A 24,026-nucleotide genomic window follows, 5' to 3' on the forward strand; every position below is an offset into this window, starting at 1 on the left:
AACTCCAACCAATGGCTGCTCGCGAGCCGCGCAGAAGCGTGTGTAACCAGGCTCGCTTTAACACTCGTGTTCCCCTCGCCGCCATCGCGATACCTCTTGCTTCGGTAGCTGACGGGTCTTTTGCGCGGCTCTTTGCTTCGAGGCCTATTTTGGTGAGTGCTTTTGATCGGAGCGCGTTCGGGCTCTTGCGGGAGGAGAGGGTGCCGGGGTGAAGCTTAGCGAAGAAACGGCAGACAAAAGGCTTTCTTGAAGGAGAGGAGGGAAAGGTGCAGGGAAAGAAAGGAGAGACGCTTCACAAAATGGCGGTTGCCCAGAAAGAACTACTGGGCCCTTGCGCGCATGCGCTAGTTTTGAAACTCGTTTTTCACTGTCTTGCGCCTAACGGACGGTGAGGAAGGACGCGCCGCTGTGAGCAACGGGGTAAGATTCGTGATCCAGGTAACCTACGGTGAGAGTGGGGAGCGGAGGAAGAATCCCGTTCACCCCGGGCAGGGCGGCGAAGGTGCGGACTTAGCGCATGCTTAGTTGGGTTTTTCTCTGGAACGTGAGCCGCGCTCCACTCGCCTTCCCGCATTCTGTTCGGACCACGTGCTCGTGGCCATTTTACCGGGAGGGGGGGAATTCGTTGGGAGGGAAAATGCCGCTAAGGCAGTCCCTTAACCGTAGCGGTACTTTATTCCCTTACCCTGTTATGCAAGAAGATTAAATACAGTTTTCATTTCTTATTGGAAACCATGCAATGGGGCAGGCTGGTTTACAGTTACTTTTGTCATCCTTATCTGACAAAAGCAGCTTCAGATTCTCACAGTTTTTTTTATAATCATAAATAGATTGTATTATATTAATTTATTATAAGACTCTTATTGGTTTTATTTTTATAGGAGGTTTTATATTCTGTAAGTCGCCATTTGCGAATAGACAGCAATATAAATTCCATAAATAAATAAATGGTGCCTGTTGGGGATCATTAAGGGTTTAACCAAATCCTGGATCTATTGTATTTAGATGCGAATTTCCAGATACAAGTGCTGATATAAATATTTTAAGTTCTTTTTTAACAGGAAATATTATATGCTTCACAACTTTATGAATGTAACAATACCCTGGAAGCTGTAAATAAGCAGCTGGTGCTTATGAAGGAGACAGGTTTGATAATGATATCTTAAATCCCAGTTTACAGGGTGAAATACTGTAGTTGGCCTGAAAGACGGCATCCTCACAAGAAAAATAGCACAGACCCTCAATTTTTCAGAGATGAAAAGCATGACATACGTTATCAAAGGAGGTGTACACATTTTATAAATGAAAAATAAAATGTAATTGGTGAACAAATTATCCCTGTATTCAAAAACTGGCATTGGAAAAGACATAACAGGAAAAGGTTTTCAAGACTTTTTCAGCAACTTTTACAGGTCTACATGGTTTATCAAATAGTGCTTTTCATATGGAGAAATGGGAATCTATCTGCTTTTCTGATGAAATCAAAGAATTATTGAGTAACATACAGTAGCTAACCCACTGGCAGTTTGATTAGCTGTGCTTCATTTGGAAACGTGTTACTTCTTTCAGCCTCCTGTATCCATTTGTTTCTAAAATGATAAAAGGAATGTAACATAAAAATAGACACTGTCTAGTAAATACCAATTAAAATTGCCTTTTCCACAATAAGGAGGGAGATCTATGTTTAATTCTTGCCCTGAAAGAATAATAGATGCTCCTTGCTTGCTTTGAAATCCACAAAATATGTGATTTTAAAAAATATTTTGCATATATTTAGATTTTTAAAGTACCAAGTATTTCTTATCTCCAAAAAGAATCCCTATATATTTCTGCTATAGGCAGTAAGATTTAGTGAAACAGCCTTTTAAATGCATATAATTAAGAAGCTGTGTTCCACCCCTTCCTCAAAGTAAACATTGAGAGGAATCCTGCCTGTAGGCATTCATCATCCTCTGCAAGTGTCTACCTTGGGAAAGACAACAGAAACAGCCTAGTTTTATAGCACTAGAATATAAAGATCTTTAAGGCTTTCATTGGATATAAACTGATAATAAATCAGTTGCATGCATAAAGTTGAAGATATCTGGATGATGGAAGTGTGTATACCATGACAATTGCCTTTTTTAAAAAGAGGCATATATCTCCCTGCTGGAGTTGAAATTCAAATGTGAATTTGGCATTTAGTTGTCTAAGACAGTTTGTTTCTATTAGTGTATGCATGTTTACTGAATTTGTTATTGCTATGAGCTACTTAAAAGTTATAGTAATTGAAGCAACATAGAACTCTTTTAACCAGTGTGGATTTTGCCCTTATGTGTATATCCTTGCATTTTCTCAGAATTAAAAGAGATTTTTGCTTATAGATCACTTAGAAAATGGCGTCAGATGAAGGAAAGCTCTTTATTGGAGGACTCAGTTTTGACACCAATGAACAAAATCTGGAGCAATTGTTCTCACCCTATGGTGACATTGCAGAAGGTGAGAAAATGTTTCAGACATATTAGATTACACAAAATCACATTCATTTCATTCATTCATTACTGATATTAGATGTAATAGCAGTAACGTGCACTGTGATGCAATGCATAAAATAGTATTGTTTTACTTTTGATGTAATTTTGCTCCTAAACAATTTGCTTTTTTATTACTTTCATTTGAATTATCTTAATTTAAAATCATATAAAAGCATACACATAATTGTAAGGATTTATTTCATATTATGGAAGACTTCCTCTGATGAGTGGTAAGCTGGTTACTTTAATGTGTAAGGACTAAGATACTGTTAATAAATTTTACTTTTATGATAATCAACTGAACATAGTTAATGTAGGAGATAATGAGGCAGAGCTGTTGTTACATTCCCACAAAAGACCTAAGTCCAACCCCCTGAATTCTGTTGACCCTTATCTAACACCAGTTTGGTTTGACTGTTAATAGATCAGATTATTTTGTATAAATTGCATGAAATAAACTTCGAGTACGCTTGAACTCTACTCCTTAGAACATCTGTGATCTAAGTTAGCATGCTTCTTTTTATAATCTCAAGTGGTTGTGGTGAAAGACAGAGAGACCCAGCGATCCAGGGGATTTGGTTTTATTACCTATTGCCGTCCTGAAGATGCCAAGGATGCCATGCGAGCCATGAATGGAGAGGTGAGAACTTTAATTGGTGACTATCAAGATGCTTGAAGTGAAGTTTCATGCTTTGCTATTTCCCAGCATACTTGTCCTATAATATAGATTTGTAATTGTAATATTACATTATGTTCCCTCCAATCCTGTATCTATGTCCACTTACACAACTATCTACTCATAGTAGATACCATTATATCAAACCTCTGGAATCCTAGAGTTCAAAAGTACTTCAGAAGTCATCTAATCCAACCATTTTAAACTCTTGTTAAAGCAGTGCCTCATAGGAAAACAGTGTAAACTCTAGTAGTAAGAAGGAAATAAAGTGCTTTAACTTTTGTTGTGACTGCATACATTTTAAGTTTTTTTCACAGAACCTTGTTAACTTCAGGTTGAAAATAGATTTAGTTTTCATTTGCACAATATTGTTATCAGGCCTGCAAAAACTCATAAAACAACTCAAAATTAATGTCAGGTAATGGGTGAATAACATGATACTAGCTCCATAAAACAGTTTATCAGAATTATTGTAATTCCCCTTATCCTAATGTGCACAGTTAGCTGAAAGTTACAACAAACAAATCCTGACTATTTAAGACACTTTTTTCCGCAGATAATAGTTGCATCATTGATATTTAAATATTTTTGAAGTGTTGGACTGAGTCTGGATACGTATCTGCTTAGCTTAGAAAAGGCAAATTGTTCTGGAAGCAAGTGTAGATAGGCTGCAGAAAGTTAGAATATAATTTACTGGTTGTATTTGTTCTGGGCATTATGTATTACACATTAAAGAGTTTGTTTCTCTTCTCAAGCTGTAAAATGGAGAAATGCAGTCTGCAGCTGAACGACCCTTAGAGCCCCTCCAAAAATTGCTATCAAATTGTGCTTGTGTCAAGAAAAGGAACATGCATGTTATAATCAAATGTAGTACTTGACTTAACTATGCCCATATCATCATCATAGGCAGCTTCCTTTTGGTAGTAGGTACAATTGTATCAAATAAAAATCTTATTTGATTCTTTCTTATAAGTCTGTGGATGGACGTCAGATCAGAGTTGACCAGGCTGGAAAATCCTCCCGTGGCTCTTCTGGAGGCAGAGGGCGTGGACGTGGATTTTCTAGAGGTGAAGCTTTCCTACAATATTAAACTTGGCCTTTTATCATAAACCTCCACTGCATTGAAATGATAAGATTTAACAGATACTTTTATCTTTACCATAGGAGGTGGTGGATATGGAGGTGGCCGTTATGACAACAGAAGCGGTGGATATGGTGGATCCAGAGACTATTATGGCAGCAGGTAAGCTTTTTTAGAGGCAAATTGTGATCTTTACAGGTTGGGTATGGAAAACACATCCGCAAAATATTCCATGCCTCAACTGAAACATTCATATTGGTTCAATAAACAGAACAAAGTAGGAATGTTCTGAGCCAAATCCAGAGTTAGAGATTATTATTCCAGACAGAAGTAGTTTGGAGAATATTGAAAAATTAGGAAAAGCCAAGGATATCAGCAGTTGATAAAGAGGGGGGGAGGGAATTGGTTGTGGACAGGCCAGCAGGGTATTGCATGCTGGAAACCTTTTTCATCTGAGAGTCTATTCCTGTACATTAAAGAATGGGCACATGGACCAATCCTTTGACAGGGGGGGGGGGTGTTAGTAGAAAAATGCCTTGCTGAGGGGAGATAGGGAGCATTGCACGCCAGTCCCCACACTTGCCCTGTAAAATGTTTCAAGATCCCACTAGACGTTTCCTATTTCATTCCTAGCAATGGCAATGGCAATTTTTTAAAAATGAGCTGTGATTTTTATAATTTAGAAATTATACAGCAAAGCATACGTTAGAAACTGCTGCTTGCTACCTCCAGGATTTCTACTCTATCTTATTGACACTCGTGATACTCCTGCTAATAACATACTGTGTCTTATAGAAATGAAAATATACCATTTTAAATCACTTGCAATAATGGATATAATTGTCCTGTACTATAGCTCGGTTGAATGGGGTGGGGGATACTCAAAATTGCTTGACATAGTGTAAGCCACCCTGAGTCTTCGGAGAAGGGCGGGATATAAATGCAAATTTAAAAAAAAATCTTCTTTTTGCCCTCAATGGATGTAAACATTTAGTAGGCATTGGAAAGGTTATATTAATATATTAAGTAATCAATCCTAGCAAGACAAAGTCACTGCAGATGTTTGGATTGCTGGATTTGAAAATACCACATCTTTCACCTTGGCTGGGATAGCACTTTCCCATTCAATCGTGATACATAATTTGAAAGTCGTCTTGGACTTAACTCCCTCATAGGCAGGTTGCAGCTGTGGCTGGAAGAATTTTGTATAGCTTGATCTGGTGTGCCAGTTGTTCCCTTCAGTCAATCATTCTTGACCTGGTCACTAAATGGCTTTTTTAGTGCAATGTGTTTATAGGTGTGTCCATGCAGAAGTTATAACTGATCCTGAATGCAATTGGATGGACAATGGTAGGCATGCCTTGGTATGGCCTTGCAATATCTGCTTCAATCAAGCATCTCTCTTAGTGAGAGGGCATGGTAGTAACCAAATAACCCCTGGAAAAAAATGCAGTTGCTTTAAGTGGTTCTAGACAGGTGTTAATTGTCTGCCTGTCTGTATTCCAGATCACATTCACACTACATCAGCTCCTCCACTTAGTACTACAACAAATGAAAAAAATAACAATCTGAGGAAGTACATAATTGATAGCTGCATCAAAGTAGTTGGCTTATCCCATAATAATTGATATTTGATAATGATAAAATATATCCAAAATCACGCAACTATCATTTGCGCATAGAGGATAAAGCAATTGTTTACATGCATGTATTGAGTTTTGCTCTTTGTATTTGCACAATTTATCTGTAATCCAGCACTGGACTAAATCAGTCTTGTGCTTTTCTTCCAGAAATCAGGGAGGCTATGGGGACCGTTACTCTGGAAGCTCTTACAGAGACAATTATGATAATTAGGTAAGTATGTTTCTTTATTATGTTCAAGTGGGCTTAAGAAGTCTATGTTCCTATTATGTAGTAGGTAGTAAAACATAGTACTTAGCTTTCTAAATGCCTATTACTTTGCCAGCAGAATACAACCTAAATGAACTGTCTTGCTGAAGAAAAGCAGTTCAATGTCTTAACAAATTGATTCTGAAAGGAACTATTGAGCAAGTCTATAAAAATTCTGACTGCATTCTTTGCGCACAAAAACATTCTCTGGACTATTTTGATAAATAAACTACCATGTACTACTTAGACCCATGCATTTTTGAAAGGAAAAAAAAGTTTGCAAGCATGGCCCTTAACAAAAGAAACTTAGCTTTACTCCCACCCCTTCCTCATGCTCCTTCTCAGGTTAGCTGACAGCACCATTACCCAAGGCTGTAAACAATTTGGCCTGGGTTGGGAGGAGGGAGACTAGTTTAGTAAAATGTACCAGTTTCTTCAGTGTGCTTTACAATTTGTACCTGCTTCTCGTTCTCAGCTTGCACCGAGCATAAATCCTTCCTGACTCAAGATCGTCCTTCCAATGGCTGTATTTATAAAGATTTTTGGAGCTTCGCTGAATCTTGTTTAGTTCTCTACTTGTATCTTCCCTTTTTTGTAGTCTTATCACAAGCAGCCCAACAGCTTCTGCTACAGGATGGCCTATTAGATCTTTTTGGAGGAATTTTTTTTAATTTGCTTGTTTTTCTTTTTTTATTTTTTACAGGTGTGTTTAAGCATTTTGAATAATACATTTATTGTTTTTCCCCCTGATTTCTTTCAACAAGCCAAGGTGGGGGGGGTCTGACCTATATATCACCTATAATTCCCCAGAGCCTGAGCAAGGTGTGAAGATCCTCCTTGTTTTTATAAATGCATTAATACCTTGTAGTTTTGTAAAAGTACTATGATGTAGTGAGGAAGGGGCATGGTGGAAGGCAGCCCCCCCCCTTGATTATTAAGGGAGAGTCGTGTTGATCTTCAGAAACAAATTTATACTGTATGATGTACCTAGAACCTGAAGCTTGCAGAACCTGCAAGTTCTTGAAAAACTGTTTGTTTATATTTTTCTTTTAAACTGGAAGACTCACATGTAATTCAATATTGTACTAAAAGTGGTTAAGGTATTCCTGTATTCAGTTCTTTGGCTTCACGAAGCCTATTAAATGCCCTTCTGAAAATGAATTCTGTTCTTGACATTGTAACACTTCAACTCTTTGCAGTCAAGTTAAGGCTGCAGTAACTACATGGGTACTTGGATAAACAGAAATCTTGATAGAGAACTCCATCACATAAGTGGGCAGGCTACAAGCATAAAGTTTTATAAAATAATTTCATATAGATGTAGTAAAAGCTTGAAAATCAAGCTTTTAGAACTAGAAGGATTGTTTCTGTGTTACCTTATTGAAGTGTGCAAAATACTTGGTTTGAAACATTTTAGGTGTAAAATTTTATGAAAGTCTTAACAGGTATTTTGAATTTGAAGTTTGGACTGCATCCCAAATGCTTGAAATGGCTCATTTCTCACATAGATGTTTAACCATAATTTTTTTTTTTGCATTGAACCATTTGAACGTTTTACGGTAAAGTGTTGTTAAAACTTGCATAGAAGACACCATTGTGGCCTTTTTTTAAGATTCCCTGCCAAGTTATGCATTACTTAGATATAGCAAATAAATACATTTTAAAAGTTATCAGAAATGTGAGATTCAATTTAAATATGAAATAACTACTGTCTGGTTCCACTTTCCCAGACACTTTCATTTGTTGCTCAGTTTTTTATGCATTAGTTAAAAATTATGTAAGTTGTCATAAAGGATGATTGTCAGACACTGTTCATCTTGCCCATTGAGTTTCTCAAAAGTTTTAGTTCCTAAAGTATTTTGTGACAATCACAATGCATACATAGTGGGGCTGTAAAATGAGGTTTCATTTCAGAGGCACTAGAAGAATTTTTCTGAGTACACCACTGTTAAAATACCCTTGAATGTATCCTTCTTGCTAAAATACGAAAGCAAAGGACTATTAAAGCAGGATTATAGCCCCTTGCAGAAATCTTTCATCATCCTTCAAATCAGCAATGTAATTGTACAATATTGAAAGGAAAAAATAATGCAAATTTCCTCAGTATATTTCATAGCACTGACTATAATTTGGCTGTTCCTGCAGATTCCTAATGTTGAGTGTAAAGTATACATCAATCTATATGGACTCAGGAAAGATAGCTAAATTAGTCTACTTTTATTGTATTTATAAAAATACCATTTTGTGAGAGAAGTGGGCTTCTGAACAGGTCTGTTGCTTTTTGAGTCCCAAATCTATCACAAAAGAACTTGTTGATCCATTGCTGATTTTGTGGTATCAATTTATGTCAAAATTAATGTGGCACAGGTATATTATAGAAAATGTTAAAATCATGCAAATACTGATACTCTGGAAGAAGCAAGTAATGAAAGTGCAAGACTTCATACCAATTATAAAAACTGAAGTATTTTAATATAACCCCCATCCTATGGGCCAGCGTAACTGCATGAATAAAGTCAGATGTCTGAAGAGTGATATCACGTGATATCACAAGAGTGATATTACATGGCTTAACTAACTCCATTATACCTGGTGAAAGTAGTTGGTGATAACAGATGGTGGGACTTATTACAAGAATTTAATACGCCCACCCAGAAGGAAAACTTCAGGGCCGGGTTTCAAATAATTATAGTCAATCATGCACGGGTCCATAACATTCTAAGATTGTTATGTTGCGTTGCACATAATTTATTCAGTGGAAGTGCCTACAGATTATTGACCTATAGCTGGATCTTCCATGTTCTACATTAAGGCTCAATATCATATAGTCAACTTCTTACAGGTAGTCCTCAACTTATGACCAGAATTTCTATCACTAAGTAAGGTAGCTGTTAAGTTGCTCCTAATTTTACCACCTTTTTTGCCAGTTAAATCATTGTAGTTTAAGTGAATCGTGGTTAAATCTGGCTACTCCACTGACTGTCAGAAGTCAGCTTGGAAGGTTGCAAATGGCAATCATGTGATCCTCGGACATTGCAATAGTAAATGCTAGTTTTCAAGCACCAGAATTTTCATCGTGTAATGGGATGCTGCAATGGTCGTAAGTGTGAGGACTGGTCAGTCACATTTTCAGTGCCATTGTAACTGGTCACTTAAGTGAATGGTTGTAAATTGAGGGGTATCTAGTTCTAAAGTGAAGTTGCTGGTCTTTTTGATTTTTGTCTCGAACGCAGAGTTGCCTTGGACTGTGATCTGGGCAGCAAATGAATTTGATAATAATGGTCCTGTCCTTAAAGGAACCTGGATGAACATAGCATAATATTTAATATAAATTATCCCCAAGATAATGAGGATTCACCTGGAAGGCTCCGTTATCAAAATATCACACAATGAATACTGAATTAGAATTGTAACCTGGCTTTATTTGGCAGGTGGAAGGGGCACCTCTGGATCCTGGAAGAGAGTTTACCTCAAGGCTGGAGTTGAAAACAGACTTGCTCTTTGGGTACCTCTTGAGCTTCTGTCTTGTGTGTATGTTGATGTGGTCATTCACAGACTTGAATATTAGATTGTCAAGTCAGCCAGTGTAATAAGTTTGGGGGAAAAGTACTAATTCCATGTGTTACTATTTGCCACACACAGCCCTTCTTAACTATGGGTCTTTGGTTATGTTGATCTAAGAGCCAAACAACCAAATGGCATCCTGACTAATAAGACAAAGCTCATGAAATTTGGAATATATTTTTTTTAAGATGGAACACTCATCTTTTATAAAATACTTGATGTGGCCTTAAAGGGTTTTCCTTCAGAAATCTATTTTGCTATTTGTAGAGTTCATCAAAACAAATGTGAGGGTTATGATAAAAAGTATTTTCCATTTTTGAGCAAAGAAATAAATGCCACAGCTCTCGAATAATTGATCCCAATTCATCCAGAGTTATCCTTCAGTCCCAAACCATCCGTTATAAGTATCACTTTTTGGAATGACCTGTAGAACAAAGTGATGCTTCTCCAGTGCTGCTGCTTTTATGCCACGTTTTGTGTCCTGTGGCTTATACATAGCAAGTGGGTTGTACCTGGCCTGTAGCCACCAGCACCATTCCAGATGTAGCTTAATATTGCAGGTAGTCCTCAACTTACAACCATAATTGGGATCAGAGCTTCTGTTGCTGAGTGATGCAGTTCTTAAGTGTTAGTGCAATTTTATACCTTTACCATGGTCATTCAGTGAATTTGGTTTCCCCATTGACTTCTTATTGGAAGCTCCCTGGTAAGGTGGTAAATGGCAATTGTGACTTCAGAACTCTGCAACCATATATAATAAATGCCAGATGCCCAAATTTAGATCATGTGAAAGGATGTGACGGTTGTGTGAGGATTGGTCAAGTTTTTTTTTTTACTGCCTTTGAACAGTCAAATAAGTAGTCCTAGGTTAAGAACTATCTGTACCTTTACTTTAAAAACCCACAAAAGCAAAAAAGAATAAACATCTGCACCCACACCCCTTGGGGGTAATACCATGCCACTTGTAGTCCTCAAAAGACACTTTCAAAACAATCACCAGCAACAACAACAACAAAAATCCCTGGTTTACATTCTATTGCATTTTTTTCTGCAATGTCTGCCAAAAATATTTTACCCTGATTTTATAGATTTTTTTACCAGGTGCCATTATACTGTTTACAACCAAGTGATAATACCACAAAGCAAAAGAGGAAAGTTCTTTTGGTCTTAATGCCAAGAACTGTTTTATTTACAGTTTTCCTCTTTTACTTCACCAGTTTTGGGTAAACGACAAAAGTAGGAATTCTTAAAAAAAAATTCCCCTAATCTTATTCAGGAAAATTGTATGATGTGGGGATTTTCTTCAGTGTGGAAGCATGAATGATAAAGCTTATATTCCCTCTATATTGCCTTCTGGTTTCTTTAATTATCAACTATCCAACTAAGGTAATGTACATTATTTTCAGTTATGGGAAGCTGCAAAAGTTTTTAACCACAAGTGTAAGTTGATTCTGGGTGTTGATTATGATTTTTCCCCATCGTGTAGAGAATTAATTTATGATGCACATTTATTCAACTGAAACAGGACAAAATACAGTTTGTAATTACATGTCAGTAAGTAAGTCAGGAAAAGGAAGCTGAGCTTCTGAGGAACAGAGAAAGTCTGCTGAAAGTCTTCTTTTGTAGACTTTTGTAGGAAGTTTTCTTTTGAAATCTACATTGAAAAATGACATTTGAATCTCTACTAATTGGCTGTTGGGGACCAGCTTGGTATAATTATGTTTTCCACTCTTCCAAAGGTAGGTGAAAGCTTCAAGACAAAAGTATTATACTTCCTTTCTTTGTCTTTCAGAATGAGCCAGCAGGTGTCAAGTGCGGGAAATCAGGATTCCGGGCAATTCAAAAGAATATATAGGCTTATTGCATGCTAAAGCTCTTTACAAGAGCTCTGAACTAACAGTCAAAGCGAGTTGGCAGTAGATAACAGTCAACGGAATTCAAGGTGGGCTGGACTTAAATCTGTTGTGGGCGTGAAGGGACTCGAGACTGATGACATGCTTGACCCCTCCCTCGAGCTCAGCCTGGTCATCTACAGTGGAAGATCCCAAGAGGAGCTACTGTCACAAAAATCTTTAAGGATTATATTCTCATAGTGTCCAAATTACAAGGAAGAAGACCAAGAGCTGCATTCCATGGTCCAGAGTACATGAAATAGAATAATGGTCCTAAATCACAGAATACAGATTACAACTGAACATTGGGGGCTCATGGAGTGGAGGGAGCAGGAGGGAGACAGGAACAATTTAACAAAGGAATCCAAGTAGTGATTCCACTTTACTGGATCCTGGCAAGCAGTAATCAGATTCCTTTCTGGCATGCTTTAATGTATTCTCGCCCTGACTGAAAGGTTGAATTTAAAAGCCTAAATAGTCCCTTTTAGTGTGATGATTGTATGAATCAATTTTAAAGAAAGGTACTTTTCAGGACAAAGACTGGCATATTATTACTAATGTATAGTAATAGTTGGGTTCAGTGATGCTCAGGCAAGGAAATACTTCAGTTTATATCAAAATTGGGGTTTTTTTTATCACCTACAAGTAGTGACAAAGCAAGAGAGAGCATTGTATTAAGGTGGCTTCATTTTAAACTACTGAGGTGGGAAGCAGAAGTGGGTGTGTGTGTGAATTTTTTAGTGCCCTCAAAATACATTTTGAGCATTAGGACCAGATCGTAAAAGTGTTGCAAGGATATTTATTTTAAAATAAATTTCTTCTAGAAGTCATTCAGCGTCTTTCATTTTGAATCTTTTCTATTCAGACAATAATGTGGCATTTCAACTTCAGAGATATTTTAAATAAAATTAAAGGTTTAGTCCCATTTCATTAGTGTTTTCAACTTTTTTTGAGACTGAGATGACCCCAGTTCAAGTTGTTAGTCAGACTATGTCAGGATCTGGTCAGCGTTGGACCACTTGACTGCTATTGCTTCAACCATGATGTCTTTTCTAACTATCTACTGGAAAGAGATTTGTATGACACTCTTTCTCCTCTTCCTCTTTCAGAATTCTCCCCTAGAAGAAAATGTTTTAAATCAAATTGATTGCAAATTGTAGAGTGTGAGGAACATCTTACCCTACTTCTAAAAAGACAGAAAAGCAGTTTCCCAGCATTTCTTTGAGAAGGGCATTCTGGAAGCAAGTCTCCCTTAAGAGTCACCCACCTAATTTTTCGTGGTGAGAACAAACAAAATCAAGTCGCTGAAGATGGCCAAAATGCTCAGAGAGTTGAAAGAGGCATTCCCTCTAGTCCCATGGACAATAGTGGCCTCACTGATTTCCCAAACTACCAAACCATACTCATACATTTTGGATGCAAATGTATTGAACATGTATTTTCTTTATTCTGGGATAGTGATCTTGATAGGTTTTATTTTTTCCCTGTGTAGTTTTGGTTCAATATCACAACTAGAAACTAGAAAAGTTATTACATTGATCATGATCTTTATTTACTTATTTACTGTACTTAATTTAATTCAGTTTAGATGTTGCCCAACTCCAAACTGACTTTGAGAGGGTCCCAAATAAACAATACAAATGCAATACAAATCAAAGCAAGGTGGGATCCAGTCACTGTATGCAAAAAAACTGAAATGAAAATAGACAAAAGGACATCTAACAAGGGCTCCATTGAACTTAAGGCCAGAGAAGAATCAGATCGTCAAAACCTTATGGAATGCCAGCAGGATGGGCCCCAGTGGGGAATCCCATTTCAGAAAACAGGAACCACAACAGAGAAAACTTCACAGCATATTCTGGCCAGGCAGAGATAGACAATTTCTGAAATAATAAGGCTCTATGCCATGTAGGGTTGATGTCCAGCATTTTATATCACTTCCAGAGGCATACTGGCAAAATAGTACAGCTTATGAAACAGAAGTGTTACATGGGCATTCTGAGGTATGCCCATGATTGCCCACACTGCTGCACATCAGTTTCAGAGTTTTCAAGGGCAGTCCAATCTATAAGTGCGTTACAGTAATTGAGCTGTGAGGTAACCAGGGCGTGAGTAATTGAAAGACTTCCCAGTCCAAGAAGGAGCACCATGCCAGATGCAGCCATATAAAGGCCCTCTTGGCTACAACTGCCACCTGCTATTTGAGCAGCATCTGAATCTTAAAGGATGCCTAGATTATGTACCATTCTTGAATGTGCAAATGCTATGCCATTTAAGAGTATTTAAGACAGAAAAATTACTGAACTCCCACTGTCCTTCAGCATCTGTAAGGGTGCAGATGGCAGATCTTAAAGAGTCTCTGCAATGCAATGTTGCTGAAGATACATTGAGATCAGTACAACTCCTGTAAAGCACAAGAGAGGCTGTCTAGTTGTTTTACTTAGCAGCAATAGGAACAGAGCCAGTAGTAACACCCATTTGGAAGTATGGAAACATATGAAAAATAATTCACCCATCAGGTAAAATGCAGTCACCTGGAGAATAATATGAGGGGAACAATTTATTGCTTAGCTAGGCTTAGGTAGTTTTTGATAGGACCAACCTTTGTTCTCGCTTTCATTTGGCATGATAGGAATATAAGGCAATTCATAATCAGCTGTAAGGACAGCTGATCATATATTAGAACTGTAAGCCACCCTGGATCACTGATTGAGATGGGCAGTTATAGAATGTGTGTGTGTGTGTGTGTATCGGTGGGTTTCAATTTTTTTTACTACTGCTTCTGTAGGTGTGGCTTGGTGGGTGTGGCAGGGGAAGGATACTGCAAAATCTCCATTCCCATCCCACTCCAGGGGAAGGATACTGTAAAACCTCCATTCCCACCCCACTCCAGGGGAAAGTTACTGCAAAATCCCCATTTTCTCTCGATCAGCTGGGACTCGGAAGGCAGAGAATAGATGAGAATAGTCAGAATTTTTACTACCGGTTCTCCGAACTACTCAAAATTTCCACTACTGGTACTCCAGAACTGGTCAGAACCTGCTGAAACCCACCTCTGGTGTGTGTATGTGTGTGTGTATGTACACAGATACATATATGTTTTCTGAGGTTTTCACGGGTGTTTGTATGTAAGTCTTTGGTTATTCAGGTTTTCTCCCGCGTAAACCCAAACTCTGGCTCAGATACGTAGACGACACCTTCATAATCTGGCCACGGGAAAGAAAAACTTGACAACTTCCTCACACACCTCAATAGCCTACACCCCAAAATACAGTTCACCATGGAAACAGAAGTTAACAACCAACTTCCCTTCCTAGATGTCTTAGTCTACAGGAAACCCAATGGCTCCCTAGGACACACCATCTACCAGAAGAAAACACACACAAACCGCTATCTGCATGTACTCTCACACCACCACCCAGCACAGATCAACTCCGTAGCCAAGACACTCATCTCCAGAACAAAACGCTTAGCTGACGAACAACACCTAAAAACTGAACTACACACTCTCACTAACGTACTAACATCCAATGGATTCCAGAGAAATAAGATTACCAAACTAATCCAAAATAACCCCCTACTAAAATCCAAGACAGAGAACAAGAAAATGGCACAGCCCTCCTCCCATATATAAAAGGCATCACAGACAGAATCAGCAAGATCGTCCACAAACACAACATCAAGACAGCATTCTGCACAAACCGAAAAATATCCACCATCCTAAGAAACCCCAAAGACAAAATTGAGTTAGAAAATCAAGGAGTATATGAAATCCCATGCACCGCCTGCCCCACCACATACATTGGACAAACCAACAGAAGAATAAGTGCACGCACACAAGAACTCAGTCAAAAAGGAGGAACCAACTTCTTCCCTGGTCCAACACCTTAAAAGCCACAGGACACGATATTGACTTTAACAAGACCAGAATTATCGCCAAAACTGAACACTTTAACAACAGAATAATCAGAGAAGCCATCGAGATAGAAAAACGCCCACACAGCATGAACAAACGAGATGATACCTCCCGCCTACCAGCCATTTGGAAACCCGCCCTTATTGACAAACGAGTCCCTAACACAAGGAATGACACCAGACCCACACTCACGAGGTCCACACAGGATGTCACCACCACACATCCACCCAGAAAGCAGACCCAAACCCACACTGATCATGAAGCACGACCAAGGACCAGAAGCCAGACCACAGCTGCAACATTAGCCATTTCAAACCCCTCCAATCCATACATGCAGCAGACTGACACCGACTATGAAGATGTAGCACGACCACAAACATGAAGCCAAACAACAGCAATGCAGCTCACCAGCTCAAATCCCCCTGCAACTCAGACTAATCTGAGCACAACCAAGCCCCCACCCAAACAGGACACACCCCCAGCCAATCAGAGCACAAAAAAACCCCATCCAATCAGAGCACAGCCAAGCTCCCATCCAATCAGTTCAAACCCCCACTAGCAGTTAAAAAGGAAGAAACAGCTGCGATCACACATTGCTCCCAGAAGCACGAAGCTGAAGCCTGAAGATGACGAATGAGATTTCGTCGAAATGTCGCCAAGACACCTCCAATTTTACGCGGGAGAAAATCCGAATAACCAAAGACCTAGATACATATATATATATATATATATATATATATACACACACACGACACAACACAACACGACATGACATGACATGTCGTGCGCAACTTGGGTGTTCTCCTGGATGGGTGGCTGTCTTTTGAAGATCACCTGACGGCCGTCTCCAGGAGAGCTTTTTATTAGGTCCGCCTGATTTGCCAGTTGTGCCCCTTCCTTGACCGGGATGCCCTATGCACGGTCACTCATGCTCTTGTTACCTCTCGCTTGGATTACTGCAATGCTCTCTACATGGGGCTCCCCTTGAAGAGCGCCCGGAGGCTCCAGTTGGTCCAGAATGCAGCTGTGCGGGTGATAGAGGGAGCCGCTTGTGGCTCCCATGTGACACCACTCCTGCGCAGGCTGCACTGGCTACCTGTGGTCTTTTGGGTGTGCTTCAAGGTGCTGGTTACTACCTTTAAAGCGCTCCATGGCATAGGGCTGGGCTATTTACGGGACCGCCTACTGCCACCGATTGCCTCCCACCGACCCGTGCGTTCTCACAGAGAGGGACTCCTTAGGGTGCCGTCCGCCAAGCAATGTCGGCTGGCGACCCCCAGGGGAAGGGCCTTCTCTGTGGGGACTCCCACCCTCTGGAATGAACTTCCCCCAGGACTCCGCCAACTTCCTGACCTTCGAACCTTTCGCCGCGAGCTTAAGACATATCTATTTATTCGCGCAGGACTGGCGTAGGATTTTAGTTTTAAATTGGGGTTTTACTGTTTTAATGATATTTTAATTTGGGCCAATTTAATAAGTTTTTTAAATATGATTTTTATCTTGTATTTATTCTTGTTCTATTTTACTTGGCTGTAAACCGCCCTGAGTCCTTCGGGAGAAGGGTGGTATAAAAATCCAATTAAATAAATAAATAAAATAAATAAATGTTGAGATTTAGAACTTAGGGTCAGAGAAGTCATTTCAAACCAGCACCACCATCCACTCTATTTTGTGGTAGTGTCTTTTACTGGAGCTGGGGTGTATACCTACTTTTTAACCCCTTTAACAACCAGAAGAGGGAGAGACAAAAGTGCTGACCAGGGAGGAAGATCAGTGATCCCACCACTAGTGGTATTTTGCAAAAGAAGGAAGCCAGCCTTATGGGCTTGGCCTCTCCTCTGATCCACCAGCAGTTGGGAGACTATAGGCTCTCCTAGTTCTTGCTAGGCTTTGGGGAAGTAAGCCCCCCGCATACAAAGGTAGCAGCTCTGGATGGGGAGGAACAGGCTCCAACTCAACCCCTCCAAGACTGAGTGGCTGTGGGTTCCGGCGTCCTGGTACAGTCAGCTTACGCCATCGCTGACTGTTGGGGGGGAAGTACTGACCCCCAGGGGAAGAGTGCACAACTTAGGCGTTCTCCTGGACGATCGGCTGTCTTTAGAAGAACACTTGACGGCCGTCGCCAGGGGAGCATTTTATCAGGTTCACCTGATTCGCCAGTTGCGCCCCTTCCTTGATCGGGACTCCTTACGCACGGTCACTCATGCCCTCGTCACTTCCCGCCTGGACTATTGCAATGCTCTCTACATGGGGCTCCCCTTGAAGAGCACCAGGAGGCTCCAGCTAGTCCAGAATGCGGCCGTGCGGGTGATAGAGGGGGCACCGCGTTGCTCCCATATAACACCCATCCTGCGTGACCTGCACTGGCTGCCGGTAGCCTTCCGGGTGCAATTCAAGGTGCTGGTTACCACCTTTTTTTTATTATTATTGAAAAAGTTTTACAACAACAATTAAATTTTTCCCCTCCCCTCCCCCCTCCCCCTCCTCCCCCCCCTCCCCCCCAACTTCCTGGAGCAAACACAAGGTATAGTTCAATAAACAAACAGTCATACATTAAAATTTTAAAATCTAACACAATTATAATCCTTCTCTCTCACATAACCTGACTTCTTCCATTAAAATCAAAAACAACGTCCTTCATTCAAAGGCAATCTGAAATTTCTTAATCTGATATCTATTTTGAATATAATCAATCCAATTCTTCCATTCATTTAGATATTTTTCTTGAGTACTGTCTTTCAAGAAGGCTGAGATTTTAGCCATCTCAGCCAAATTGGAAACTTTCAATATCCATTCTTCTATTGTGGGTAATTCTTTTTTCTTCCAATATTGTCCAATCAACAGTCTTGCTGCTGTTATTAAGTTCAAAATCAATTTAGTCTCAATCACTGTACAGTCTGTTGTTATTCCCAAAAGGAAAAATTGTGGTAGGAACTTTATCTTCTTCTTCAGAACATTCTGCATAATCCACCAAATTCTTATCCAGAAAGACTTAATTTTCTTACAAGTCCACCATACATGAAAATATGTAGCATCATCACAATTACATCTCCAACATTTCGCTTGCATATCTGGATACATACATGATAATTTCTTAGGATCTAAATGCCATCTATAAAACATCTTATAAAAATTTTCCTTTAAATTCTGTGCTTGCGTAAATTTAACATTTCTAACCCAAATTTTTTCCATGTTTCCAACATTATTGGTTCCTGAATATTCTGTGCCCATTTTATCATACAATCCTTTATTAAATCTCTTTCAGAATCTATTTCTATCAACACATTATACAATCTCTTTATATGCCCCTGGGTTTGATTTCTAATTTGTTTAACCAAATTTTCTTCATTTTGAATAATACCAATTTTCTGATCTTCTTTCCATCTAGCCTTTAACTGTCCATATTGAAACCAAGTATAATTCCTCCCTTCTTCTTTTAATGTATCCAAAGATTTTAGTTGTAAATTTCCCCTCTCATTATATAAAAGATCTTTATAAGTAATCATTTCTTGTTCCTGTTCTATATTTATATTCTCTACTGCGTGCCGAGGACTTGCCCATATAGGAATTTTATAATTTAACTTATAATAATATTTTTTCCAGACACGCAGAAGAGAAATTCTCAACACATGATTCTTAAAAGCTTTATCTACTTTCTTATCATACAATAAATATGCATGCCAACCATATAATAAATCATAACCTTCTATATTCAAAATCCTTTCCTCCGTCAAATTAAACCAATCACTTATTACCGAAAGAACAACTGCTTCATAATACAGTTTTAAATTAGGCATTTTTAATCCTCCTCTTTCCCGTGTATCTTGCATTATTTTCATTTTGACTCTCACTTTTTTCCCTTCCCATATAAATTTATTAATTCCAATCTGCCATTCTTCCAAATTTTTGTCTTTCTTAATTATTGGTATCATCTGAAACAAGAACAAGAATTTAGGCAAAACATTCATTTTTATAGCTGCTATTCTCCCCAACAAAGATAATTGTAATTTTTTCCAAGTATTCATTTCCTTCTGAATTTTTTTCCATAACACATCATAATTATTCTTATACAATTTTACATTTGATGAAGTAAGAAAGACTCCTAAATATTTAACCTTTTTTACAATTTCAAATCCTGTTATTTCCTCTAGTTTTTCTTTCTGGTTCTTAATCATATTTTTGGTTAACACTTTTGTTTTATTTTGATTCACTTTAAACCCTGAGACCCTTCCATATTGATTAATTACTTCCAACAAATATACACTCGAATTTATAGGCTGAGTCAACATAACAACCAAATCATCTGCAAATGCTCTGACTTTATATTCATGTCTTCTAATTCTAATACCCTCTATCTCCCTTAACTCTCTTATCTTATCCAATAAAGGTTCCAAAGACAAAATAAACAATAAAGGTGATAAAGGACACCCCTGCCTTGTTCCTTTCGCAATTTTAAAACTATCTGTCAAACTACCATTAATTATTATCTGAGCTGTTTGCTCTCCATAAATTGCCCTAAGTATTCGTATAAAACCATTTCCAAATTGCATTTTGTCTGTTAATTTAAATAAAAATTCCCAATGCAAACGATCAAAAGCTTTCTCTGCATCCAAAAATATAAACGCTGCTGGAATCTGATTTTTCTTTTCCAAATATTCCAATAAATTCACTATCTGCCTAACATTATTCCTCATTTGTCTCCCTTTTATAAAACCAGACTGGTCAGTATGAATCCTTTGTTGTACAATTTCCATTAACCTATTTGCCATTATTTTCGCAAAAATCTTATAATCATTATTCAAGAGTGAAATCGGTCTATAATTCCCAGGCTTAGTACAATCCTGATCCTCTTTTGGTATCAATGAAATAAAAGTAGTCCTCCATGATGGTGGCACTCCTCCTCCCATCAGTATCTGATTAAATAACTCCATAAGTGGACCAACTATCTCATCCTGTAACTTTTTATAATATATTGCTGTAAGTCCATCTGTGCCCGGGGATTTCCCTATTTTTAAATGCTTTATTACCAAAATAATTTCCTCAGAAATTATAGGCTGATTCAACTCCTCCCTTTGTTCATTAGTTAAACCTTTAACTTTATATTCTTTCAAATATTTATCAATATCCATATTCAATATTGTATCTCTGGCATATAAATTTGTATAATATTCCAAGAAAGCTTTTTTAATTTTATCCTGTTGAAATCTTACTTTATCCTTGTATTCAATTCTTTCAATAGTATGTACTTTCTGTCTTTTCCTTAACATATAAGCCAACCACCTCCCTGATTTATTGGCATTACAAAAAGTATTATGTTTAGCATATTGTATATTGGTTGCCACCTGATCTGCCATTAACATATTAAATTGACTCTGTAATATCTTTATCGCCTTATTAATTTTTAAATCATGTGGATTATATACCAGTAATTGTTGTTTTCTCTGAATTTCCTCTTCTAAATCCCTACGCTGTTTTTTTAATTTTCTCCTCTGTCTACTATTAATATATATCAAATTTCCTCTCATAAAGGCCTTGCTAGCGTCCCACGCGATTTCAATCGAAGTTCCCTTATTCAAATTATAATCAAAAAATTCTTTCATTTGTTTTTTACATTGATTTACATTATCCTCATATCTAAACAAATTTTCATTTATTCTCCATGATCTTCTTCCTCCTTCATATTGCAACTCCATCCATACCGGACTATGATCAATTAAACACCTTGGAAATATCTTTGTTTTCTTAACCCTAGAAAGCAAGTCATTGGTAATTAATATAAAATCAATACGTGAAAAAGATTGATGCCAGTCCAAAAAATAAATATAGTCTCTATCATCAAAATTCTGCCGTCTCCATATATCTTTCAACTCAAAATCTTCCATCAAATCAAAAAAAGATTTAGGCAATTTTGCATGCGTAGGAATTTTCTTAGAAAGAGTTCTTTTATCTTTTCTAATATCCATTACACCATTCCAATCCCCTAATATAATAAATGTTTTATAGTCCCAAAGAGTCAATTTTTCATGTAACAGTTTATAAAAATTTTCTTGTTGTTGATTAGGTGCATATATGCCAATCACAAGTGTCTTTTTTCCTTCTAAAATCAATTCAATAGCAATATATCTTCCTTGAATGTCCGTTTAAATTAATTTAGCTGATATATTTTTCTTCAAATATATAACTATACCATTTTTCTTATTCGGAGCAGAAGAAACAAAATGTTTACCTAATTTCGAGTTAATCAAATATTTCTGATCTGATAATTTTATATGTGTCTCTTGCAAACATATCACATCATTTTTAAATTGTTTCAAATAATGGAATATTTTTCTTCTTTTCTGTGCTGAATTCAAACCATTAACATTCCATGTCAAAAATTTATTTGCCATCACTGGCCTCTTGAAGCTTCTGAGCAATTAGCTGAAGACTCTCACTCTTCGGCTTGGCTCCTCCCACAGCTTCAGTAATAGAATCCCGTTCCTGTCTTTGAAGTCGTTCCTCTATCTCCTTACGCCTAATAGCTCCCCTTGTCACTCTTTATTCTTGAGGTTGTTCTTGAGGTACTGACATCACAGGTGCAGTTTCAACTTCCCCACTTTGTTTCTCTTGAAGACTTTTATCCACTATTTCTAAATCCACTTTCAATACATTAAAAAGAAAATCTTTTGCTTTCAACTCAGTATCAATTCGATATCTCCTGCCTTGAAAGCTGGTTACCACCTTTAAAGCGCTCCATGGCTTAGGACTGGGGTATTTGCGAGACCGCCTTTTGCCACTGATTGCCTCCCAATGACCTGTGCGCTCCCACAGAGCGGGCCTCCTCAGGGTGCCATTGACCAAACAATGTAGGCGGCCCCCAGGGGGAGGGCCTTCTCTGTGGTGGCACCAGCCCTATGGAACGAGCTACCTCCGGGGTTACGCCAACCTCCGGGCCTTCAAATGTGAACTGAAGACTTTATTATTTCACCGAGCGGGACTAGCCTAAGGCATATTTTAGCGAAATTTTAATGCGTTTTAATCGATCTTTGACCGTTTTAATGATTCGGCCAGTAAATATTAGCTTTTAATTGTTTTTAAATATGGTTATTTATTATATTTATATTGTATTGGTGTGTGTATTTTAATATTGGCTGTAAACCGCCCTGAGTCCTTCGGGAGATGGTGCGGTATAGAAATGTAATTATAAAAAAATAAAAAAATAAAAGCTCTGGGACAAGCTTCCCAAAGCACTTCCCTTCTTTTATCCCCTTCCTCCTCCTTCCCTCTCCCTCCATTTTCAATAAAGAAAACAGAAAAAAAGCTGGGGGGAGACACAGACTTGTTGAACTTTCTCCTTCCCCTATGTCTCCACCCCCACACACACACACAAAATAGGACCTAAACCCTCTGTCTCTCCCCTCCAATCTTGATCCTCTTTAACAACTTAATTTTCTAAACTTACTACAGTGTGTGCACCTGGAAAGAGTCTGACAATATCTGTAAGTTACTTACTTTGATGGGTGAATCTATGTTCGCTATTGCTCATCAAGTCTCATATGTAATTAATGTCTTTGTTTGATTACTTGCTTTCTGATGTATCACACATATACCCAATGTATGTATCATTTGTTTCTGTACCTTATAAAAAGACTTGATAGTACACCCCCCCCTCTCCCTTAATAAATGCTTTTTGCCTTGCCTGAATTACTTGGTGATTTGTATTTTCAGATGGATAAAGCAGCCCCTTTGCAAAGGTAAAAGTTTCTCCCTCAAATTCAGGGATCAAGTTCTTATCAGCTCCACAGCAGACTGAGGATTAGGATTTAAGGCAACAGCATCCGACAGAAGTATTTTCGAATAGAATAGAATAGAATTTATTGGCCAAGTGTGATTGGACACACAAGGAATTTGTTTTGGTGCATATGCTCTCAGTGTACATAAAAGAAAAAGAAAAAAAATTACCTTCATCAAAGGTACAACATTTACAACACAAATGATGGTCATAGGTTGCAATTTAACCCTTAATGATAGCAACAAAAAGAATTTTAAAAATTCTTTTTAAATTCTAATTTTTAAAAAAAAAATTCTAAAAGAAATTTAAATTCTAAAAATTTTTTTTAGCATCCATAATGTCCTTCCCCATTTTTATTATTGTAAAAGCATTGAAAGAATTAAACTTAAATTATAGGATGGACTGGGCACACAATGTCTGATAACTCTATTGATATTTTATTTATTTCAATGCGTTCAGACATCCCTGATGAATCTTATTTTACTGAAGTAAAGAATTTATCCCATTCCAGTGTTCAGGTCTTATCTAAGTTCTTTAAACTGGATAGTGCTTGAATCCTCTATGGTGTATGAAAATAACCTAGAGACTAAAGTATGTATCTCCAGCCCATCTTCCTCTTCTCTCTTGCAGATTCTTTGTTTTCAGCTCTTTCTGTATATTTCGATCCCTCTTTTTTGTTGAACAGCATCTCTTTTGAACATTTTGTACTTCTAAATTGCTTTG

At 38.0% G+C, this 24,026-nt stretch overlaps 1 protein-coding gene across 2 annotated transcripts; it reads left to right on the plus strand.

Moving 5' to 3' along the window:
- LOC131190131 (cold-inducible RNA-binding protein-like) lies at positions 1-7,321 on the plus strand. 2 transcript variants are annotated; one of them, XM_058167153.1, is made up of 7 exons: positions 1-152; positions 2,364-2,478; positions 3,047-3,153; positions 4,163-4,256; positions 4,354-4,432; positions 6,061-6,124; positions 6,636-7,321. In XM_058167153.1, the coding sequence occupies exons 2-6, from the start codon at positions 2,376-2,378 to the stop codon at positions 6,122-6,124; spliced, it is 447 nt and encodes a 148-aa protein (XP_058023136.1). In that variant the 5' UTR covers positions 1-152; positions 2,364-2,375; the 3' UTR covers positions 6,636-7,321. The 2 variants fall into 2 exon arrangements, with proteins under 2 accessions (XP_058023136.1, XP_058023137.1); XM_058167154.1 differs by lacking the exon at positions 1-152 and adding an exon at positions 286-420.
- The last annotated feature ends 16,705 nt before the right edge of the window (positions 7,322-24,026 follow it).

The sequence above is a fragment of the Ahaetulla prasina genome, chromosome 2, assembly GCF_028640845.1.
Source record: "Ahaetulla prasina isolate Xishuangbanna chromosome 2, ASM2864084v1, whole genome shotgun sequence".
NCBI lineage: Eukaryota > Metazoa > Chordata > Lepidosauria > Squamata > Colubridae > Ahaetulla > Ahaetulla prasina.

What these genes read in the sequence shown, in the direction of transcription:
- LOC131190131 (XM_058167153.1), top strand. Translation starts at nt 2,376, where the DNA reads ATGGCGTCAGATGAAGGAAAGCTCTTTATTGGAGGACTCAGTTTTGAC. An exon ending in TGCGAGCCATGAATGGAGAG is followed by an intron (nt 3,154 to 4,162) that starts GTGAGAACTTTA and finishes CTTTCTTATAAG; the next exon opens with TCTGTGGATGGACGTCAGAT. An exon ending in TGGACGTGGATTTTCTAGAG is followed by an intron (nt 4,257 to 4,353) that starts GTGAAGCTTTCC and finishes TCTTTACCATAG; the next exon opens with GAGGTGGTGGATATGGAGGT.